Genomic DNA, 23,287 nt, shown 5'->3' with positions numbered 1-23,287 from the left:
CTAACCACTGATCTATGGGATAGTCCTCCGCCTCACCTATTGGAGTTGTTCCATTTTACATAGGGCCAGAGACAGCATGAATGTCTATAGTCAAAGCACTCACCTGAGAGGTGGCAGCTCCCTGTTCAACTCCCTTCTCATTAGGCAGAGGGTAGACTTGAACTGGGGATCTCCCACATCCTGCCAGTGAGCTAAAAGTTATAAGTGGGCATCAGATGGCCTCTGAGCACACCTGCAGGATCTATCTCACCCTGCTGATAAGCTAGGTGGAAAAGCACCTATATTCCCGCACCTTGTGGATCACTAACAAAAATAGGCTCCTCCCTGCAGCCTGGACTTAGGCACTGAACTCCATGGGAGGGGCAAGGTTTCGGACATACCCCTCTTGTCAGCATCTTCCATTGGCGAGTTTAGGCTGCTCTCCATCTCTCATGCTGGCTTTTGTTTACATTTTAAGGCGTCTTTCTCCCCGTTCACTGCATAGGGGACAAGAGGCCCAACTCAGGCTTTGTGGATCTCACTGTTCCTGTGATTTTTCTAGGCACCTAAAAGTTAGTCATTGCAACACTGAGCATTCATCTGTGATCTGGGCCTTTGTGCCTAAATCCTGTGATGAATGTTTTTTCTCTCATGTTTAATGAATTTTCAGATTATGAAGCATCCTGGATCGACACCCTTTGTGATCTCCAGTCCTTTGCACAGGTTGTGTGCAGCACAAGAGAGAACAGTATAGGCTTTCTTGTATCTCCAGGCTAAGCTTCTCACAGTAAGACAATAGCTCACTCTTCAGGCCCATTTAAACCTTTACTGCCACTAAGCTTGCCAATAAGGGTCAATGGTGGTTATGATTATTAATTTTACCCAAACTATAGAAAAGCAAACACTGCTACCTTAAGAATTAGAGGCTGATTCTGATCTTACACTGGTGTAAATCCAGAACAACTCCAACAGAGTTACACTGGTATAAAACCATTGTAAATGAGAGGAGAATCAGGCCCAAAACTTTCCTGCAGAAGGTGTATAACTCTTTGAAATAAATAACTATAGCTACAGTGGAAGTATATAAGGTCCTCAGCTTTATGTAGTAATTAAGTAACTAGTTCTGTTAGGATTTGATCCAGCTCACAGATGAAATCAATGAGAATCTTATCAACTTCAATAGTAGTTGGACTGGGCTGTTAAGGAATTTCTTTAGATAAAGGCAAATGAGAGTTTAAATCTTGTTTTGTTTACCTCTGGATTGAAGAAGCACCACGTTACTAAGGAAATAATTAGATTTCTTGGAGCATTGTTGCGCTCATAGACAAAGATTGAAAATACTCTAAATATAAAAGCTTTATTTAAAACAGGAGCAAGATCGTTATAAGGAATAGGTAGATATTGTTAAGACAGGGCAGATTCTGAGTTCTGGTTATTTACAACAACTGAGAATCTGGCCCATACATATGTATTCTTAAGAGCTATGTTAAAGCTGAGTAATAATATTGTCTACCTCCCTAAAACAGCTCTACACATTTGTATGCTTACTCTTTATTACTTAAATTTTTATTTAGGTCACGTGGCACAACTACCATATTAACAGAGAGACAAAAACGACACGTTAGCATGCACACAGTGTTACAGGCAAGAGCACAGTAAATCTAGTCAGAGCACATGGCATCTTTTGTGCCTTGACAAAAACCATAACATTCCACCATACCAGCATATTCACAATGCTAAATAAAATCATCCATGTTTTGTAAACCACCAATGCATTTGGAGAGCAGCAAGTAAAATCAATGCGGCTTAATTTAAAAGTGTTTTAGCCATAGAGTCACCATTTTAGATCTAGAATACATGTGGCATATTTATTCCACAGTTTTACTTGCATATCCCCTCCTCTGCAGAACCAAGATGCTGTTTTAATTAGCTGATTCCAAAAAACAAACAAACTTAACATGAGAGTATAATTAGCATAAATTAATAGCACTACAATTAAAAAAGAAGTGTTAGTTTCAACAGACAGCTGCAAGAGCAAGTGAGTCCATATGTTTTGAATTTCTTCCTGAACATTGTGACTTATCTCACTGATCTATTTCAGGTACTATCATATATGCGTCTGTGTCTGAGGTCAAGATCCAGTGGCTAATCCATGTGACCAAAACAGAGTGATGTGTCCAAAGGAATAGGCTATCATGTGGATTAGCCATGTAAAAGTGTCTTTTTCTTTCCATAATATGTCTCTTGTAAAGGGAGGCAGACAATAATCCTCTTTGACTGCAGTCTCTTGAATCTCTTTCTTCTGGTGGAGACGGCTTCAAATTCCTGAACCAGATATCAAATCTGACCTGCCATTTCAATCTTCATCTCCAATGAAAAGAGCATGTAACAAAATACTGGTAAGACAGCCTGCCTAGCAGACCAGCTACCCTTTCTGTCATGGAAAGCAATACTACTGATTTACATACATACATAGCACCCTTAGCATGCAATGTATCTCAAGGCATTTAAACAGATAGCTGTGCAGTAACTAAAGATTCAGGCCCCAATTCAAGAAAATGTCCTATGACAGGGTGGACTAGGCCCAAAGACCCCCTGCTGGAGGTCTGCAGTGGAGTTAAGTCCTCCGAGGGGCCTAAAGAGACTGTGCAGGAAGCAGCCAATCATTGGGAGGCCACAAAGGGCTAGCCAATCAGAGAGGCTGCAGAGAGTAGCCAATCAGGCCCAAGAGGGCCAAATAAAAAAGAGCTGCCAAGCCTGTGATAGTGAGTTTTTTTGCTGGAGCCAGAGGAGGACAAGTGGTGCTCCTGACAGGCCAAAGTGAACTGAAGAACCATGGATAGCTCAATATTGGCAGGGACCTGGGGAGTGAGAGAGAACTTCTGGCTGGTTGCTGGGCTTGAACACAGAAGAACCCTGAGCTAAGGGTGAAGGCTGGGGAAGTAGCCCGGGAAAGTGACCCAGGGAATTTAAGGCAGTTTTGTTGAAGAGACACAACAGCATATGGCTGTTATTCTTCGGGTACCTGGGCTGGGACCTGGAGTAAAGGATGGGCCTGGATGCCATTCCCCTACCCCCATAGACCACTGGGGAAGTGGCCTACCCGTGGATGGTGATATACCCCCAGAAGTGGAACTGAACTATTAAGAAGCCCAGCTGGAAAGCTGGGGCCAGACTAGACTAAGAAGGCAAAAACATTTCCTCCAAGGAGGAAGCCCTGGGGGTATGGCCTGACACAAGAGCCAAGTCTGTTTAAAGACTGCAGACATACCCGACCAGAAGGGGTGCTTGTGAGAGGTGGATGCCATGCCATCACCTTTCGTACCAGAAGTGGAGACCAACCCCAGACCAACAAGGGGCACAACCATGGAAGAGGTGATCCACCTGTTGGTGGCAGGCCAGCAGCAGCAGGAGTAGCAGCAGCAGACTCAGGCCCTGCTCATGCAATTGATGGAGAACTACAGAGACAACAGGAGGCTCAGTTTTTGTCACAGCAAAAGTGGCAGGAGATCCACTCCAACCAGCAAGAATGGACGCAGAGGCAATCAGGTCACACCACAACCAAGAACCCAGTTGATGACAAAAACTGGGGGTCAGTTGACTCCGGGCTTTGCAAAGCTTGGACAGGACGATGACTCTGGGGCCTTCCTCTGGACCTTTGAGTGGATAGTGAAGGCAGCAGACTGGGAAGAGTAGATTTGGGTGGACCACATAGCACCATTTGTGATGGACAAGGCACAGGCAATTTACTGGGTGGTAAGTAACAAGTAGGCAAGTTCCTAACCTGTGGTGAAGGCAGCCATCTTGAGTTGGCTATGGCTGACACCGGAGGTGTACAGGCACAAGTTTTAGGTGGAATTGTTCCCATGAGGGGCATGGCCACAGGCAGTAGCGCAGAAGCTACGGGACCTGATGATGCACTGACTTGGTCTAGAGACGAGCCTGGTGGAGAAGCTCCTGGATCAAGTGGTCCTAAAGCAATTCATGAAGGTTCTACAAGGAGGAGCACAGAGCAGAGTAAGACATTTCCAGCCAGACTCCACTAGGAAAGCATTTGAGTGAGCTGAGGTTTACTTTGAGGCTGAAGGAGAGGAATGGCCCAAGCTTCATGGTAAACTGAAAGGGGGGCACCAAGGGGTGACCCTGGGAAGCTCACAAGGGGGAAAGACACTGAGGATTCTAGATTCAAGGAGTGCACTGAGCAAAGGGAGGTACTAGAGGGAAGGAGCTGGGAGACTCACTAGTCTGCTACAGGTGTGGTCAGCTTGGGCATATTAAAAGGAATTACATGGTAATGGAATGTGACTACTTAAACTGTTTCAGTGGGACCAATTGGTGGGGGTCTATGCCCATGATCAGGGTGTCCTCACCATGGGTAGTGACAGTCAGGCTGGGAGGAACTGGTAGACTCAGGTTGTGGGCACACCTTGGTTTGGGAAGACCAGGTGAAGGCAACTGGCCTAGACTGACAACTCCCAATACAAGACTCCTGTGTATTTGGGGACACCTGAGTTTATCCCAGGGCAGAAGTTGGGCTGGAGGTACAGGGCTGGAGAGCTCGACTCTCTCAGCGTAATCAATGACCTGTCATGGCCTGTAATTTTGGGAAGAGACTGGATGGGCTATTCTGCCCTCGTGTGGGAAAGATCAAGAGAGCGACCCAGGACCGAGAGGGTCTGGGACCAGCTGGGAAATTACACAGAGGGGCTGGGAGCCAGGGTAAGGAGACCCTGGAAAAAAGCCCGGAGGTGAGACCAGAATGCCCAGGATGTGAGGGAGCCGTTGAGGAAGAGCCAACAACAGCTGGATGAGATCAATGTCTCCTGAGGGAAACTGCTTAACCAGCTGGTCCAGGTAGAGCAGGAGTTGGCCCAGATACGGGTTGAAGCCAATGGCAGAGGGAACAATGTTTAGTTTTACAGGAAGCATTGGCACAGGCTCAGAGGGCACAGCAGGATACCACAGTGACTTAAGCCTAGCAGGGTACTCTGGGGACTCAGACAGAGCCCCAGGTGCTACAGGGTACCATGGGAACTCAGTCTAAAAGATCCAGTGTGCTAATTAGCAGAGAGACCCAGATAGAATTGCCCCAGCAGAAAGAGGTGAAAGAAAAGGGTTGGGGTAGAGAATAGGACCCTTGGATAGGGAAGGGAGTAGCACAAGCAGGCTTTGTGAGCTCCCTCCTAAGAAGGGATGAGCTGATGAAACAGCTGGAGGTAGCAGAAAGGGAACTGGAGGATCTGAAGTTCAAGAATGAACAGCTGACTGAAGAGCTCTAGTTCACCGAGGCTGAAAAAGAGAGCTTGCTCCACACAGTATGATTATGAATCTCAGCTAGAATCAGTGTACAGAAACCCCAAAATTGCAGGGAAGAAACTGAGTCAAGGGACCATGACCATGCTCACGTTCTCCGGATAAGAAAGACCTGGGAGGGTAGACCCTGAGAGATCAGGGCAAAGACTGGGGCAGGAGCGCTCCAGACAGAGTGTCAACTTTCTCCCACTCTGTTGGTATTTCCCTAGACTCCTTACTATGTCTTCTAGCTTCCTCCTCTCTGGGTTTACCAGCCCAAACTCCCTTCTCCCATGGAGTAACTAGTTAGCTCCATAGCCCCAAACACATCTCTCTTTTCCAAGGGAGTGACTGCAGACTACTTCTTCTACACTCCTTTTTCTGCTGCCAGCTTCCTGGCTTTATACCGGCCTCACCTGTTCCTTCTCTACTAGGCTGTCTTCAATCAGCCTCTCAATCCCCTGGATCTCCTTCAGGTACAGGGAAGGGAGGGGAGAAAGAAGGAGTGGTAAACATCCCATCACACTCCTACATGAATTCTACCTTTCCCAAGCACTTTTTGTTTCCTAACTTCCTCTTCCTTCTGATGTTTCCTTCACTGTGTTCCTCATCCACTGTTACTGACTAACTGGGATTTGCTATTAGTGTACTCAGGAATTGACACGACACTTGTTTGTTTATGACAGAAGGGCTTTAATTACTATACTTATAAACATATAAAATGAACCCCCAAACCAAAAGTCCAGTATATATTAGCTGCAAAAGCAATTTTCCTCACCAATGCAGGCAAGAGGCGGCGATGGTTTTTTAACAGCTTCCCCTGAGAGCCTGGATCCATGATTTTAGAAGAAAGCTGGGCAAGATGACAGTTTTTGTCAGTTTCTTGTGGGGAGTGATTCCTTACTCTTGAAGCATGCACTTTAGCTGTACTGCTTTGCTTTTTATATTCTTAAGTTTAATGTTTTTTAAGGCATTTTGGTAATTTACATGAATGAACAAAGAAATTCCAGGAAACAATACCAGAGAGAGACCCATGGGTTTTACTTAGTTAAAAGGCACTAGCCACTTAGATTTGTTGTTTAGTTAACAATCCAGCACTTGTTTGTTTCAGTGTTTCACCCTTCAAACAAAAGGGTATTGGGGTTCCTGTGATGAAATTGAGCAATACCTGAGGTGGCATCCAGCCATGGGCTTTGATCATAAGGTATTTTGAGAGGCCTGAAGCCACGAAGGTCTAGCGCACCCTGCATGTAACACATTTCTGTTTACAGCATAGATGAGTTACTCACAGAGGATAAGATCATTAGGGAACATGATACAGACTGGAGGGGTGATTAATTCTAGGTGAAACAGTTATCTTAATGAAATACCAGACATGCTTTGAGAATGGAAAAACAACATATGTGTGTTGCAGTGAAAACCAATTACCCCTTTTCAAAAGGAACTCCAGCCACCATTTTACATACTCTGCAATATACATCTTATTAATATTTGGTAGCTTATTTTTATAAGTAGGCCCAGTCTAGCTGAAATTTCATGGTCTACATCCACTTCTAATCCCTTGGGTGAGCCAAGCTTTGATTGTCCAATAAGAGTTATACTTGGAATAACACTATAGTGGAGATGAGCTTGGTTTTAAGGGAAATGTGCTTACTCACCACTTAAGAAAAGAAAACAGCTAGGAGCCAGACAGACCACCTGGAGTCTGAAAATAATGAATATGTTAATAGACATGACTGGGAGAAATAATGTTTGTTCAAACAGCACCCAGGAGTATGTTTGCCTTTTGAAATGCTAACACAAGGTGCTAACAACACACCAATTCAAAAGGAGCCTCTGAAATAACCAGTTCCAGAGGGTTAATCTGTATACAGCAAAAACAATGAGAGTCCTGTGGCACCTTAAAGACTAACAAATTTCCGCGGGCATAAGCTTTCATGGGCTGCAGCCCTCTTCGTCAGATGCATGAAGTGGAAACCACAGATAGGGGGTATATATATATATACATCCAAGGGTAAGGAACATAACAATGGGGAGGGCTAGCACTAACAAAGTCAGTTCAGTTAGGGTAGATGAGGCCTATTCAGAACCGTTGATTAGAAGGTGTGAATGTGTGAACAGTGACAATTACTTCTTGTTATGAGATAACCATTCCAAGTCCTATTTAGACGAGTCTGATTGAGTCAAGTTTGCATATGAGTTCCAGCTCTGCAGTTTCTCGCTGAAGTCTGTTTTTGAAGTTTTTTTGTTGAAGTATGGCAACTTTCAAGTCAGCTACAGAGTCTCCTGGGAGATTGAAGTGCTCTCCTACTGGCTTATGAATGTTACCATTTTTTTATATCTGATTTGTGTCCATTTATTCTTTTGCATAGTGACAGTCCGGTTTGGCCAATGTACATGGCAGAGGGGCATTGCTGGCACATGATGGCACATATTACATTATGTGCAGGTGAATGAGCTCCTGATGGTGTGGCTGATGTGGTTAGGACCTGTGATGGTGTCACTAGAGTCGATGTGTGGGCGGAGTTGGCAACGGGATTTGTTGCAGGGATAGGTCCCTGGGTTAGTGTTATTGTTGTATGGTGAGTATTTGCTTCATGTTGGGGGGCTGTCTGTAAGCAGGGATAGGCCTGCCTCCCATAGCTTGAGCGAGTGAGGGATCATCTTGTAGGATAGGTTGTAGATCCTTAATAATGTGTTGGAGAGATTTTAGCTGGGGTCTGTAGGTGATGGCCAGTGGTGTTCTGTTGTTTTCTTTGTTGGGTCTGTCCTGTAGTAGTTGTAGCAGGATACCCAGAAGTCAACCTCACTTATGTTGGCATACAGGCACCACAGTTATTAAATTGCTTGTGTGTGTGCACTCTTAACTCCTTGTGTCAGCAGTGTGTGTTCTCACCAGGAGCACTTGTATCGATTGTATTGTCAGTGTGGGGCCTTGTGGGATGGCTTTTAAAAGCCAGTAACAATTGATGTTAGCAACACAATATCTACACTAATACTGCATTGACCTAATTACATCAACTGTGACCATGCCACTTGGAGACGTGGTGTCACAAAATCAGCGTAAAGCCGCATTTATGTTGGTGGGAACCAAATTGAAGTGAAGACGCTTCCCACAGCTAGGTCGATGCAAGGTAGCTCACATCAACTTAACCACATTGTGTAGACCAGACTAGAGAATCAGGACTCCAGGGCTCCATTCACAGCTCTGGCAATGGATAAACTAAGTTGACATGACCTTCCCCATCTTTAAAATGGAGATAAAGTTGACCTACCTCACAGGTAACAAAATGTACCTATTCCTTGGATGGAAGTATTAGCGTTAAATCATCAGTATTGAGTAGGGAGAGGCTTGCTCCCTTCACATGCTCAGATCCACAACCGTCACTTGTGAAGCTAAAACTTGGCAGCTATGCCCGTATATGCACCCATCTGCCATTGAAAGCAAATTGCTAGCTTGGGTCACATATTTAGCTGAATCTCTCCCCATCGTTTGAAGTAAATTAGTGGTGGGTTTGGCTATGTAGAAAATTTCCTTCTGTCTGGTGGAGTTCATCCCTATCTGTGCTAAGACCAAACCATCCATGACAGGGTACCTTTTATTGTCGATAACTTTTATCCTTGGCCCACAAAGATACTTCTGAAGAGCAAGACTGTCTTTGCAAAATAATGGCTATCTGATTAAATCAGCTGCAAACTGTTTATGGGGAAGGAGACCCTCTCCACAAAGGTTTTATTCCCCTCCATCTATACTAACAGATTTCTGCATTCATGCGCTGCAGCTCAAATTCTATTTGTCGTTAATTCAGTGCAAGTTCACTGTATTTCTACTAATATCAGTGGAATTAGAGTTGGGTAAACCTGAAGTATCTGAGATCATAATCAGGCCTAGTATTCTTTTCAATGTTTGACTGTGTTTTTTTTATTTCCAAAAGATACCTTTTTATGCCATGCATGCATGGATTCTAAAACTTAGCTATTTGTTAAGTGTTTTCCTGGAAGTCAAATAGAATTGATAGCAAAATGAGGTTCAGTCAGTAATTTTTAATGTGTGCAAAAAATACACTTGTGCCTACAGGACCTATTTCCTAGATGATTATGGCAGGTATGTGTTGTTTATAGATATTATGAATAGCCTCTGTAATGAGTCATTCTGTAATTTCTGTAAAAGCTCCAGGAAGAACCTAGATGTAAAGGTGACAAAAATGCAAAAGTGTCTGTGAGGACAGGAAAAAAGAACAACCCATGAAACACCTGGAGGCAACTGCACAACTGCTAACAATGCTGCCTTTGGAACCGGTTAGAGACACTGTCACCTGCGCAATCATTTTGCAGAGCTTGATGTCCAGGTGCCTTCAATTAATATACAAGGGGAAATCAGAGCTAGTAAATGAATGGATCTCTAGCACCTCAGCATGAGGTGTGTTGTTTTAGAACTAAAATCTCTCCTTCCTCTTCCCAAGCCCCTTAGAAATCAATTACAAAACTCTTTCAAATAGAAAAAAAACCCAGTAAAATTTCATTGTAATTAGCACAAGGTCAGGTGTTTTGAATAGTCTTTTAGGAAAGCCATTCTTAAAGAAAAGATAACTACAGGGAGGGCAGACGGATGTTTAGCATAGTTGCCAAACAGGATGTTTTATCTTGGTTTGTATGAGATGGCTTCATGGAATGTTTGCATGGAATTTCAAAAGCTATAGTGATATTTATACTGCTATTGTCTTTGAATATATACTTATAATCCTCTGGTTTTCAGATGACATGACTCTGCTGCTGTTTAAACAACCACTGTAGAGTAAAACTTGGCATACAGAGTATCAGGTCAGCATTGATTTCTCTCTGGATTCCACTGAGCCTTATTCCATTGCTGACAGCTTACATTTCAGTCACTTTCTGTCCTTATGCCTCCTCCTTTCATTATTTGGATCATAATTTGATTACTGTCAAAGTTCAATTTGTGTGATGGAGGACAGAGCTGAGCCCTAGCTGCCTGATCTAAATGAAACTGAAGTAAGTTAAGAATCATCCCATGAAAATCAGTGGAGTTACACTTGTTGTGAATTGGGACAAGAGAGATCAATCAGGCCCTAGGGACCAAACCCTGATCCCACTGATATCAAGAGGGAGTTTCATCACTAACTTCAATAAGACCAGGATTTGGTCGTTTGTAGAGTGCTATGTATGTTCTATGAATAACACACATATTTTGTACTTCTATAGGGCCTTCCATGCAAGTATCACAAAGCTCCTTCTCAAAATTTCTTCATTTCTGTCACTTAGCACCAGAAAACACAGGGTTGTTTTGAATAGAAGACTGAGAGAAGGTGACTGGATAACGGAGCCTTCACTTCTCTACCCTTGAGTCATGAAGCACCTTCCCTTAGACTATGGGAAATTAAGAAACTGACTCAGTGATAAATTGCATCGTCTCTTACCATTTTATCTGAATATTTTAAAATACATTTTCAGTCCTAACATATCTCACTTACAGTGTTGCACTGTGGTGCAGTTTTGGATAGGAAATGTGCACTATGAATGTAAAGTTATCTTTGCCAAAGCAGATGTTAAGAGAAAGTGACTAGTGGGAAAGATTTACTTCATCCTAATTAAATCTGTTTTTAATTTCTTTTCATTCTATGTACATAGTGATGTTCCTTTGCATGAGGTAGCAAATTTTGGGATTAGCAGAGGGTCACTTTTCAGTTGAAAAAAACGTTTGACAGACTTCTAATGTAATTTACTAATCTATGAAATCTACACTTGTCCTGTTCACTTTGACTAGAGGGGACCAAAATGGCACACAGGCAACCCCACGTATAGAAACCCCAGCAAGTCCAGCCTTGTTACCAAGAAATGGTTCCCTCCCCCCGAGACCCAACATCAGGTTGTCCGGTGCCTTTTTGAGATTCTAAAAGGGGATTTTCACAATACCCATTTGTTAAGATTGTTCACTTTAAAATATATCTAAAAGCTCCAGTATTAAAGGTTGCTGACATTAATATTATCACTATGGACTTAACTAGGTTGACAGAAATATCCAATAGTTAAATCAACAAACATGAAAGTGTTTCATTTAAAATAAGTGTCCACGATTTGTTTTGTTTTATATTATATCTTACATAGTTTAATACTAATTGGTAACACTAGTTGAGCAAGGTACTTACTATTTACATGGTGGGATAATTTAGTAGCCTACCTTGCGTAGCATCCAGTATCAACACACTAAAGGTTATCACCAAGCAGCTATTTCAAAAGCATCTCAGCTAGAACTGACAGTTTTATAGATTCCTAGAAAATACACTTTTGCTTTTGCTTCATAGATCAACAGGCCAGAAAGAAATATGAACAATAATGTTTTGGCTAAACCAGAAAAGTTTGCTCTAAGAAATTGTGCAACCAAATTAAATAGGAAGAAAACACCACATCTTATTTTGACAACAATGTATTGCTTAATATTACTCTATGTTCACATATAAAGTCCAAGAGTTTTTCCCCTTGTGCCAATGTACATTAACAATAAACATTTATATTATGGTAGTGCCCACAGGTCCTGAAGATGATAGGGGCTCCATTATGTTGGGCTCTGTACAAATACAGATAAAGAGATTGAATTTTACAGAAATGTGTATAATGTCATTATACAAATCTTTTAAATTTAATGGCGTTACTGCATATTTTCACTGATCAGAATGTAGCCCAAGGTGTGTGGTTTAGGAGGAAGGCATGCCAATTCTTACTAACAAAGATAAATGGGACAGGGGAAGGGAAAGTGAGACAAGGTCTGTTGTATTATACTGAAAATGTATATCCTAAGACCCTTGGTCTATAAGAAATGTGTGCTTTTAACAGCATTTGGGATAGAATAATAATAATAACTTACACTTGGATCTCAAAGCACTTGAATTCATAGATGTTTTAGGAAGAAGGGACAATTTTGATCCCCTATTCTAATCTCCTGCACAACACAAACCATAGACTTTCACCCAGTGATTCCTGTACTGAACCCAGTAACCTGTGGCTGATATAATAAATCTTCACAAGACCCGTTTGAGACAAATAATGTCATCCCCATTTTATAAATAAGGAAACTTAGGTATAGAACATTAATTGGTTTGCTCAAAGAACACGCTGCAAAGCCAACTGAAAAGCCAGGAAAAGGACCCAGAACTCTTGGATCCTAGTCCCATGCTTTAGCAACTAGATCATGCATTTGGACACCATTGCATTTTCATGCAATAGAGGTAGTTTGGTTTAGTCCCAGAAAATAGCTTCCTTGTTTTACCTGCCCAAGTGTTAGAACTTATAATTTGCAATGTTGTTATAGCCATGCTGATCCCAGGATATTTCTCATTCATTTTTTGGGACACAAGATGTCCTGAGACACTGATGCAATGAGGAGTAATGCATTTCTTAAATGAGCTCATGTCCTTGCTGTGTTTTGATATGAGGGGTCCATTGGAATTGAAGGCCCAGCCACCCTATTATGTGTGAACTTTTATTCTGATTACTGTTTTGAATAGTGTATTAGGGTAGTCGTGCTCTGAATACAAATCCCTCAGGCAGCTGAAATGTGCCCTGAAAGAGATGGAAAGGGTGAGATTTTGCTATTCTTGCCTTTGAGAAAAGAGAGTATTAAAGAAATGTGAGGGAGAAGAATCTCACAGTTGAGCTGGGAGAGCTGAAATATGCACTCAATGGTAAATGTTTTGCAGTGCCTAGTCACAACCCATCATCTGCTTAGAAGGTTCTGTTGTTCATCTCCACAGGCCCCTAACAAGCCAGTGATAAAGAAGGTGAGCCAGCAGAATGGCACAGGAGAGGGACAATTGTATGCTCAGAACATTCTGTCCTGCTCTTATGATTTAATAATGTTGTCTGCATCACCAGGCAAAAATAATAAGGCACAAATAAAGAGAGGGCAAGTCAAAGAGCGGCAACAATGAGGTGAGAGAAAATGCGGATTCAATGTCTTGCAAGTCTCATAATAATAACAATAACTGGACAGTCTGCTTTTGAGCGTCACTCCCTAGTTTATCAATCTCGTTATAGTACTGTTGGCAGAGAAACCTCAGGCAAGGAATGATTCATACAGAATGGCAGGATCTAAGCTGTGTGAAGCCATTTCAAAGGGGTGAAGATTAAACATAGGGTTTTATTATTTTCTTTTTACAGTGATTACCTGTTATTGTCATGCAGCTGCTCAACTCAACATGTGCTGCTCAACTCAGACTGCTTTTACTACCAATGAAACGCCATCATCACCTCCAGTAAGGGCTAAGCTGAATGCATCTATTGCATGTCAGGCTGGAAAACAACCAAGAATGGAGGGGTGGAGGTGGAGAAATCATATTAAAATTTAATTCAAGTTATTTATATTTTAGAATATGTTTTTGTGTCCACCACACAGTAGCCCTATAAAATATAGCTTCCTAGTCCATGCCATTATCTTATAGCAAAGATGTCCTTGTGGCAAGCTTCTGGATGGTCCTTCTTGAAGTTTTTTGTCTTTGAAATGTATATTTAATTGATTTAAGTTAATTTTGCTGTTATCACTATGTCAAAATGCCAATGTGTTTAAAAAATCTGAATCTGGAGAAAAACTTAGAGGATTTTCAGAAGATTTTGCTCTTCGGTGAAAGATCGCACAAAATTAGGAGAACTGTAAAATAAAATATTAAGGCCAAGATGAATCAGTTAAGCAAGATAACAAAGGAAAGAAATCATTTTGTTCTCTGAAGACATATAAGATTCTTGTTCCTACAGAAGTCAGTGAAAAGACTCCCACCAACTTCATTGGGTTTTGGATCAGGCCCAGGGTGCATAGATGTAATGTCTGTGTCTCATTCACACACCTGTTTATGTATAATGCTGAACAGTTGATGAACCATTGGAGCAATCCTTTAAATGTGTACGATCCCAATATTCATCAAGTGCCTCAAATTCTTGAGAAACCCCACTGTAAGCATGATTTAAGACAGACTGGTGAAAATAGATCCGTGTTGCACTTCTCTGAAACCACCAGGTTGTTGGTAGGCTGGCCTGAACAGAGGGTGACAGGGCACCAATGCCTCCAGCAGGGGGGCAGAGAAAGCTTAATAGACCCCGTCACAGCAAGATCTTTCCTAGCTCTTTTTAACATTCACCAGGACCCATGAAAATAGTATATCGCTCTGTCGAGTACCTTTGAGGTGTTGGCATCTGACATCATTATGCAATCTGACTGAAAATAGGAAAACGTAGAGTCAGTATAAACTCTGACATTAGAGGGACTGGAAGTGCAGCACCTGTAGAAACAAGAGGACTGGAGCCGTAGACCTATATTGTACCCTTGATGCCCTCAGTTGTGCTGGAGGTGCCATGTTGCATCTAGAGTCCCCAGAAAGAATTCTGGCTGACCTGGGCAAAGACGTGAACCTTGCACTTGGTGAGGAAGGAGAGGAAGTTCTGATGGTCCTTAGTTCCTGGGAGAAATTTATTCCACTGCTTTGGGCCAGCCCCCAAGAAAGCTCTGTCTCCTGCGCAAACAAGCTTTGCCCTTATTCTAGAAAGTTCCAGTGTGCTGGAGGAGCAGAGCTGTCAACCCAGTCCTCATCCCAGAGTTTTAGGCAGTCTTTTAGAGATCCGGAGCTCAGACCATTGAGTGCTTGGACGATGAGGACCAAGACCTTGAACTTGACTCAATATTCTCTGGGAAGCCAGTAGTGAAAGACAGGTTTGTGGTGCTCGCAGCAGCCAGTGTTGCACTACAACATTATCTGGTAATTGGAATTTCCTGTGTGCTGAAGGCTTCATGCCTCAATGTATCACAATGCTGTAGTTCAGCAGGGAGGTGACAAAGGTGTGCATAAATGAGGCCAGATCATTGTCCGGCAGGATGGGATGGAGCCTTGTAGCCAACCATAGTGGTAGAAAAGTTCCAGCGGGGTAACAGTGTTAGTCTGTATATAGCAAAAACAACGAGAGTTTTGTGGCACTTTAAAGACTAACACCTTGTGGATGCTGCTATATGAGAGCTGAGCAACTGTGAGAATCCAAAAGCACCCTAAAGTTTCCTGGAATCCTCTTTCTTTAAATATCCACCCCAGTCCCAGCAACAATTTGTCCCATGGGCTATGACTGTAAAGGAGTCACTTTATGTAAAATAATCAGTGAAAAACCTGGATGATTTATTCCTAGAAAGAAAGAGAAGAATGTGTAACAATGGAACTAAAAAAATATGTGAAAACTGAGGTAGAGAATAAAAATACCTTAAAAATACATAAACTTTGCTTAATTAAGATGTACACACTAAGGAACTAGGCACAGAGCCTCAAAGGTATTTTAATGGGTTAGGTGCCTCAATACCTTTGACAATCTGGGCCCTGGTCTACTGTGTCTGGCTGCATTGTGTCTGGCTGCACTGAGATAAAACACAATGTTCCAGCAGAAAGATTGTGGTATGAAGTAATTTACTAGAAGAGCAAACTCTTGCAAATTACGAAATCAATTGAAAGTGACATTTACGGAAACAGTGTTTATATATTTATTTTTCTAAATCTATTCCTCCCTGTTTGGGTTAGTTGGGAAAATGCTTTTGCTTTCATAAAATTTGTTATGGTCACAGTTAAACTTTTTAACCACAAGCTATGAGAAAAAAGCCAAAGACATTTTCCAAACCACTCTAATTATGTAATGAAGGTTGATGGGATGACTTTGGAAAACCGAATGTAGTTCTATGTCAGAGTCAGGTGGATGCTCATTCCAAGCCAGATCCTTGAATCAGCTGGATTTAAAATCTAAGTTGTCGCACATGCTACAAGATTCAAGTGGCATTCAAGTGGCACTAGTATTTACCAGATAGCTTCATACCTACTGGAAAGATACTGCTGATGCTGAAATTCAAACCTGAGCACTCTGGCCTTATCTAGTCATGGTAAAGCACTCAAATTTACTCATTAATATAATGCTGAGCACTTATCTGTACATGCTGCATCAACATTAATTCTCAGTTTTCCTATACGGTAGTTGAATATTATCTCCTCAAGCTAGGGAAACTGAAGCAAAGAGATTAAGGGTCCCAAAACCACTGAAGAAATTGGCAAGAAATACAAGTCAGAAGTCCTGGGCTTCCATTCTGTGATTGGACCATTACTACCATCCTTTTCTATACCTACCATCAGCAGTGCAGGAGGAAACTTAAGTTTTCAGTTATTACCATACAGTCTTTGTGAAATAGCATCATTATGGATAAAAGGATGCGTCCTGGGATGGGTTTCTTTTAGTTCCATAAATCTGAGTAACTGGAGAGGGATTCTGCAGCTGCAGGGGGAAAGTTAGGAAAAAATCACTCTATCCATTTTAAAAGGAAACTATCATGTTATAAAAACCATGGGCTGGGGTAAGAGGTTCCCAGTATCCCCTGGCTGGAGCTAAGGGAGCACGACACAAAAAGTCCTTTGCAATCCCTGGTTCTGGGCTGTTTCCATACTAGTCCCTGAATAGTTTAGTGCAGACTTGAGATTGTTCAAACTATGCTGCCAGTGAATGGCTTCTGAAGCCGAGAATAGTCAAAGCCAAATAGAACTGTGGACATGTCACCTTTTACCTTGGCACACCTCCTATCAGAGGAGTTGCATGGAATGGGAAATTGTAGAGCTGGATTGAGGAGATCTGTCAGCTTTCCAGCTCCTTTGCTAATGTGAATAGAAAGAAGCAAAATCTGCTAGAAATCTGTTGGGGGGATGGGAGGGAAGGGGAATGGCAGGGAGCCATAGCATGCTTCTTTCTCTTCAGCCTCCACGCCAGGGGGTCAAGGCTTTGAGGTCTAGGGGGTGGGTATACCAGAATGGGGGAGGATAGAGCCAAAGCGATGGCCAATCCAAGCGATGGTATTGTCCTCACTGACAAACTCTCTTATAGACCTGCACAATATTTTACACAGGAAATTTTCTCATCAGTAATATTTTTTTTCATTTAAATCAATTTTCCCCAGGAAAGTGTTGATTTTTATTAAATTTCTCCATTTTCTAACTGAGAGAATCAAAATAAAAAAATCCCGTCAACATTTCAAAGTAAAACAACATTTTTTTCCCTCCTTCAACATGTTGAAATGTTTTGTCCTAATCAAAAATGTCAAACCAAAAATGCTGACATTTCCAATGAGACATGCTTTGAAAATTTTTGCTCTGAAACTTTTCAGTTATCTGATTGTGCCTCTTGTAAATGAACTCCTCTGTGAATCGTTGATTGGTTCAGATCTCTAAAACAGAGAAAGCAAAAAGAGAAGAGTGTGTTTTAAGCCCTCTGCTGCTGTTATGATGCCTAGCCAACATTAACAATAGTCTCCATAGGTTTGCAAATAAAAATAAAAATAAAATTTTCAGAAATAATCATAGATTGTTCACCGGCCATCTTTTTTTCTAAGCACAAGATGGTAAACATTTCTCCCTCAATTATAACCATCTCAAACCAACAGGCATAGACAAAGATGCTCATTTTTTTCATAAGTTTTGATGCTTATTCCACCTTTTGACATCCACTCAGCAAAATTTAAAGAATTAAAGCTTAATGGAACATATTAGTTGGACAACTCGTGGTTTTTTATCAGCCAAAATAGGATTTATGTAATATCTTTGTATTTTAGTTTTGATATTTTTTTCTGAATCAAAAACAAAGTTTCCATGAGAATCTATTATTCACAGCCTTCAGATAATTTTTAGTCATATGAATTGATTTAATATGAAATAAAATGGTTCTAAATATTATGATGAAACCTACATCAGGTTAATTATATTTATATAACACCACTATACATGATTAATGCACAATATAAATTTAAACGTAGGTCCTAATTTGACAAAACATTTAAGCATGCACTTAAGTCCCATAACTTCCACTGAAGGCAAAGCACATCCTTGAGTGCTTTTCTGAATCATAGTCTAAATCTTCAGAATTTTCTTGTGAGTTAGCTGCATATTATATCCATTTCACAGATGGCAAATGTCTCCCACATTCAGTCCATGCTGCTTCTCTAGAATGACATGCATATGTTTTTCCAAGTACCACCTCATTCAGGAAATCACCCTCCTGGAATAGCTCTTATTCTAACTGCTGGATAATATAGACAGCAGAAGAAACTTCTATATATCTCACATACTGGGGGCAGATTTCAGTTCAGAGGAAACTTTTATTATGGCTGTAAGACCCTGAAAAATGAGTTTCCAGTAGAAGGGCTATCTCGGTGTTAACTTTGTGCTATGAAATCAGTACTACAGTAATACAGAACCTTTGATGGAGATAGCATGACCTTCCCCAACCATCCCTGACTACCGCAGAGAATACTGCACAGCATAAATGTATCATTTACCTTTATAAGAAAGATAGTGTTGGAGAAAAATTGAGTAAATGGAATAGCTACTCCGAATGTGGCTTTTTGTGAAGGGGAAGACGAGGATGGTCTGATCCCCTTCTTCCAACTTAACTGTCTGATGGAGTGTTACTCTAGTGGTACAAGCCATCTTCTCAGCCTGCATTGCTGAAGTCAGCACCTGTGCAACACTCCGCCAGTCTAGAAGGCAAAGGCCCAAGATCAGAATTTGAACTTGGAACTCCATATACCTTTCAGTGGTTTGCCTCCAGCCTACTGGACCAACCAATGGAATGCCAGCACTTTTGGAGCATATATAAAATGGATTGGTAGGTTCTTAGTTCAATCCCTAGCAGATGTGCAAACATCACTGAAACCACCAACTGAGCCCCATTTTTGGCATTCTTGTTGGACAGCCCAGAGATTATGGAGACTGAGCTCTCTTTTTCTCCCTGGAGTTGGGCCCTCTAAGGCAAGGTTGAGGCACCTGGAGGAGGGAGCAGCAGGAAATCTTGCTGTCTCATCACATGTACTGTACGTCTTCTGTGGATAAAAAGATAAAGTCTCTAGGGCTGTCCCATAAATTAATTCAAAATGATTCTTGAAAATAAGTGTCATGGACCTCACTGAATAGAGACCGTGCTGACTGGATGTCACTCAGTGGGTCAGGAAGAGAGCCCTTCATGGTGTGACTGAGGTATGGGTGTCCAAACTTTGCCCAGACCAGGGCCATATTGCCAACTTTCCAGGAGCTTTATAGGAACTAATGTTGTTAAGCATAGCAGCCAAGAAATAAAACTCAACCTATACCAGCTTGGATTAATTAGTTCCCTTCAGGCTCAGATGGGTTTGTTTTGGGGAGCAATACGTGGTTGTACTCCTGTAACCTAAAGAGATTTTTCATGCTGCATTGGGACTAGTGTCTCTGAACACGTACAGAATATCAGGGGAATTACATTTTCACTAAAAGAAAGTGATCACAAAACAATTGAAGGATTTTTTGCATGAGTGGCAGCTGAATTAATATGAGAAGTCATTAAATAAACCTGCACAATATCCTGCGGCAAAATGACTAGTCCATTTCAAACAACTTCTCCAAAACCGTCATTCAGTACAGTGCATGGATACAAAGCACAACTATAGAGAGTGCTGCCGAGGGCTAAGATATGCTTAACCCTTTAAGTGCTAAAAGTCAGGCTTTCTTTCCTAATGCAGCTTGTATTAGCATTTCTCATGCAAGGTCAAAACCCACTTTCATTGAGGTGATTTAGGATATGTTCTTTCCACTGTAAAACCCTTTGCATGACAAAAATAATGAAAATGGATGGTAACACTGACAATATACAGGAAATATATTGGTAATAAAGATGTCATACTATTAATGAGAGTGGTACCTCTTTGTTAGACAAGCAGATGCGTTAGATGTAGGCATATTCAAAATTTGCATGATTGATTAAGCGTTGTATACTTCAGACAGAAAGGTGTCCATCTTTCTAACAAGTCTCCATAAACAAATTTTGAATTTCTTTGCATTTCCAAACACTGATATTTCAGGAAACGCTTTTTTTAGGAGAGCTATTTAAGAAAAGAGAAAAAGAAGTACACGACCCTTTTATTCACATAATTTCATCGTTTTTCTATATTAGTTTTTACTAAAATTTCAATTTTTCTCATTTCTGCTATTTACTGTTAACATTTATTGTGAACGTTTAGCAAAACTACGTTTTAATGTCATTTAAATATTATATAAGTAAATATTAGTATAATTGATTTGACAGATGAATGTCAGTTAAAGAATTGTAAAGTTCTGTGTGAAATTCATTATGACATACTTAAAGAAAAAACCATTAACATCAATGGGACTTGTTTTCCTATGTCACTTAGCTGATTTAAAAAATTCCACCCTTAGGCACCTAAATATAGATTTAAGAGCATAAAGATGTATTTAGGAGCCTAAATATAGGCTCCTATTTTTGGACTAGATGTATCATTAATAATATATTAATCGTTTTCTTTGCTGTCTCTAATCTCATTAATGAGAACTCAATAAATTAATTTCAGTGAGAATGTCAAACTCTTAATCTTTCTGCTTAAATTTTCTCCTCTGCTTCCTAAACTGATAGACTCCAGTAATTTAGTACTGAGGTCTAATCCATAATTCTATATAGTTGACAGAGTGGGTGTCTTATTAGATGTAAACCTGTACTTTCTCGATTATCTTCTGATTCATCAGACAACATTCTTACATCATCCAATATATTTCCACATTTCTTTGTGGTGGTGAATAATATTTTCCTTCTCACAGAGATGTCTTTCTATATTCTCCATGCATGTATTGTCAATGTTTCTTTACTGGTTTCTAAGAAAGTTTATAAAATCTTGTCTGATTTTTTTGAACATACAACTCTTCAGTTTCTTAAATGATTTTCATGATATATCAAACGTGTAGGATATTTAGCACAGCCCTAATAGGTTCAAATATTACCTGGACTAGGTATTGCAAACCCAAGGGTTCAAAAGACATGAGGTAGGCCTCAGAAAGTCATGAGATTGGCTTAAAAATCATTAGATCTTTAAAATACATTTGGATCATTTTATATTTATGTTCTGGTTTCTGAGCCACTAGGGTGTTTTTGAGTCACGTTTTCAAGCTCTTTTCTGCAACCAAGTGGGCTAGAGATTTACTCATTTTCAAAATGAAATCTGAGATTCTCACCTAATCACATGCCTCCAGGAGCTGGGACGTTACCAAAAAAAACCCCAAACACCATGAAAGATTTCAGGGCTCATGACAAATTGTGAGAGTTGGCAACCCTGATTAGTGCAAATCCTTCCAAACCCACTGAGATGAATATTTTTTATCAATTAAATGATATCACAAAATGAAATGTATCATAAGTTTTTGGCAGTCACTTTGTGAAACATCATAAAAACAAAACAGAAATATACTTTCCCAAGTACCCCCACTGGTCCTTAGTATTTATGGCTGTCCTTGGGAAGAGAGAGCTCTCACACCCTCCCCATTATCAACAGCAACCAGACAAGCTGGAGTAGTCTCAAACAGTGCCAGCAGCAGACTAGCAGTTACAAGGCAGTAAAGATGCCACTACTTCTTTTCTAAAAAATTAAGGGTGAGGAACCTTCACCTCGCACTCAGGCCTGGGAGATTTCAACCAACTGGCCATCACTCCTACCTGCCATGCCCATGGAATTCTGACCCACTCATTCTGCTGAGCATGCTTGCTCTAGTGGGAGATGGCCAAGCATCTGCCAGGTCCCTTCCACTGCAGCTTGGTGGAAGGGTAGGGTTACAGGTGCACAAGGGCCTATACTAATGATAACACTGTTAACAACTTTAGTGCAATACCCTCCTCTTCTCACTGATCAGATAAAACCAGTGTGATAGGTTGGGTGAAACCTTGTTGTGAGTCAGGCCTAATCATTGCCTTACATTCAGAATAAATGGAAAGAAGCCATTGTAATCCGGTGGCTGACACAGTTCAGCGGCCTCCATTCCATGCATTAGTCTGTGTCTCCAGACAAAACAAAGGCACATCCCAGGTCACTCAGGAATTTGAACTATGTGGGCAGGGGATCAGCTTGTTTGGGTAAGGGTGTCTGAGAATGAGTGAGTGAAAAGCAGGACAGACAAAGCAAGTCACGTAGACAGAAACAGGCGTGCTGGTAGTGTGGCCCTGAGATAAAGCAGAGAGAGAAATCTGTTGGGCAGAGTGCAGACTGGAAAGGACTTGTCTCCTGCTGTTTGATTCCTACTGTGTTCAGGGAAACAGGACTTTACACATAGTCTTTGTAACCAAACAAGATTGCATCACATAAAATGCCTCACTCTATTAACAATTTCTTCTCCTCACTGGAACACCCCACAAGATCCAACATTTGGCTAAGCACGTGGGTTGAAAGAGGTAACAAAAATATTAGCTACATAATATATCCTGGCTCAGATTCGGTGCTGGGCCTTCAAGCTGTGCAGCCTCAGATGAAGCATACAAGGTAGGACCATGTGCCTCTGAACCACTTTTGTGACCATCTGACAGAGGGAATTGTGTCCGATGGCTGCAACAGGGCACCTTTAATTTACACCACTAGTGTAAAGACCCCTCAGGGTTGTTATGCCAGCAGGACTCATCCATAGCTGAGCCTTGCTCCACCATGCCTCCTGGCCTCCCCTCTCATGCCCTGACATACTCTCTGTCCTCCCTTCCTTGCCCTCAGCAAGCCCTCTCTCAGGTCCCAAATTGCACCCTCCCCCACCCTCATGCCAGGCAGTGCAGAGGAGGCAGAGATGCCAGGTGAAAGAGCTGGCATAGGAGGCAGTGGACTCTGCACAGGGGAATTTTTCAGGAGGAATCTCCAGCTGGTTTAAGTTCACTCTGCAGTGTGTAATCAGCATCAAGTAAAATTAATGGATGGGAGAATCCAGCTCAATATTTCCATTAACTAGAAATGCATGGTGAAAACTCTGCTGGGCCCAGAGGCTGACTGTATGTCTTCACTTGGGGGTGTGATTTTCAGTTTCAAGAAGACATACTCACACTAGTTCTCATAAAGCTAAGGCTCTAAAAATAGTAATGTATCCATAGTAGCATGGGCAGTGGCAGCAGTGGCATGGACTAGCTGCCCTGAGTACAAACCTGCCAGGATCCCATGGGT

At 41.4% G+C, this 23,287-nt stretch overlaps 1 protein-coding gene across 1 annotated transcript in view; it reads right to left on the bottom strand.

Annotated features, from left to right (window-relative positions):
• Nucleotides 1-17,416: 17,416 nt before the first annotated feature.
• Nucleotides 17,417-23,287, bottom strand: part of MACC1 (MET transcriptional regulator MACC1) — a 70,943-nt gene continuing 65,072 nt past the window's right edge. The window contains exon 5 of the mRNA XM_067562099.1: nucleotides 17,417-17,509. Within this exon, the coding sequence (XP_067418200.1) occupies nucleotides 17,450-17,509 (60 nt within the window). The 3' untranslated portion in view covers nucleotides 17,417-17,449. The remainder of the gene's footprint in view (nucleotides 17,510-23,287) is intronic.

The sequence above is a fragment of the Emydura macquarii genome, unplaced genomic scaffold (genome assembly GCF_026122565.2).
Source record: "Emydura macquarii macquarii isolate MOO-44397 ecotype Brisbane River unplaced genomic scaffold, CSIRO-AGI_Emac_v2 contig_2422, whole genome shotgun sequence".
In the NCBI taxonomy this organism is placed as follows: domain Eukaryota; kingdom Metazoa; phylum Chordata; order Testudines; family Chelidae; genus Emydura; species Emydura macquarii.
Note: the sequence above shows the minus strand (reverse complement) of the source record. Positions and strands in the feature narration are given on the sequence as shown.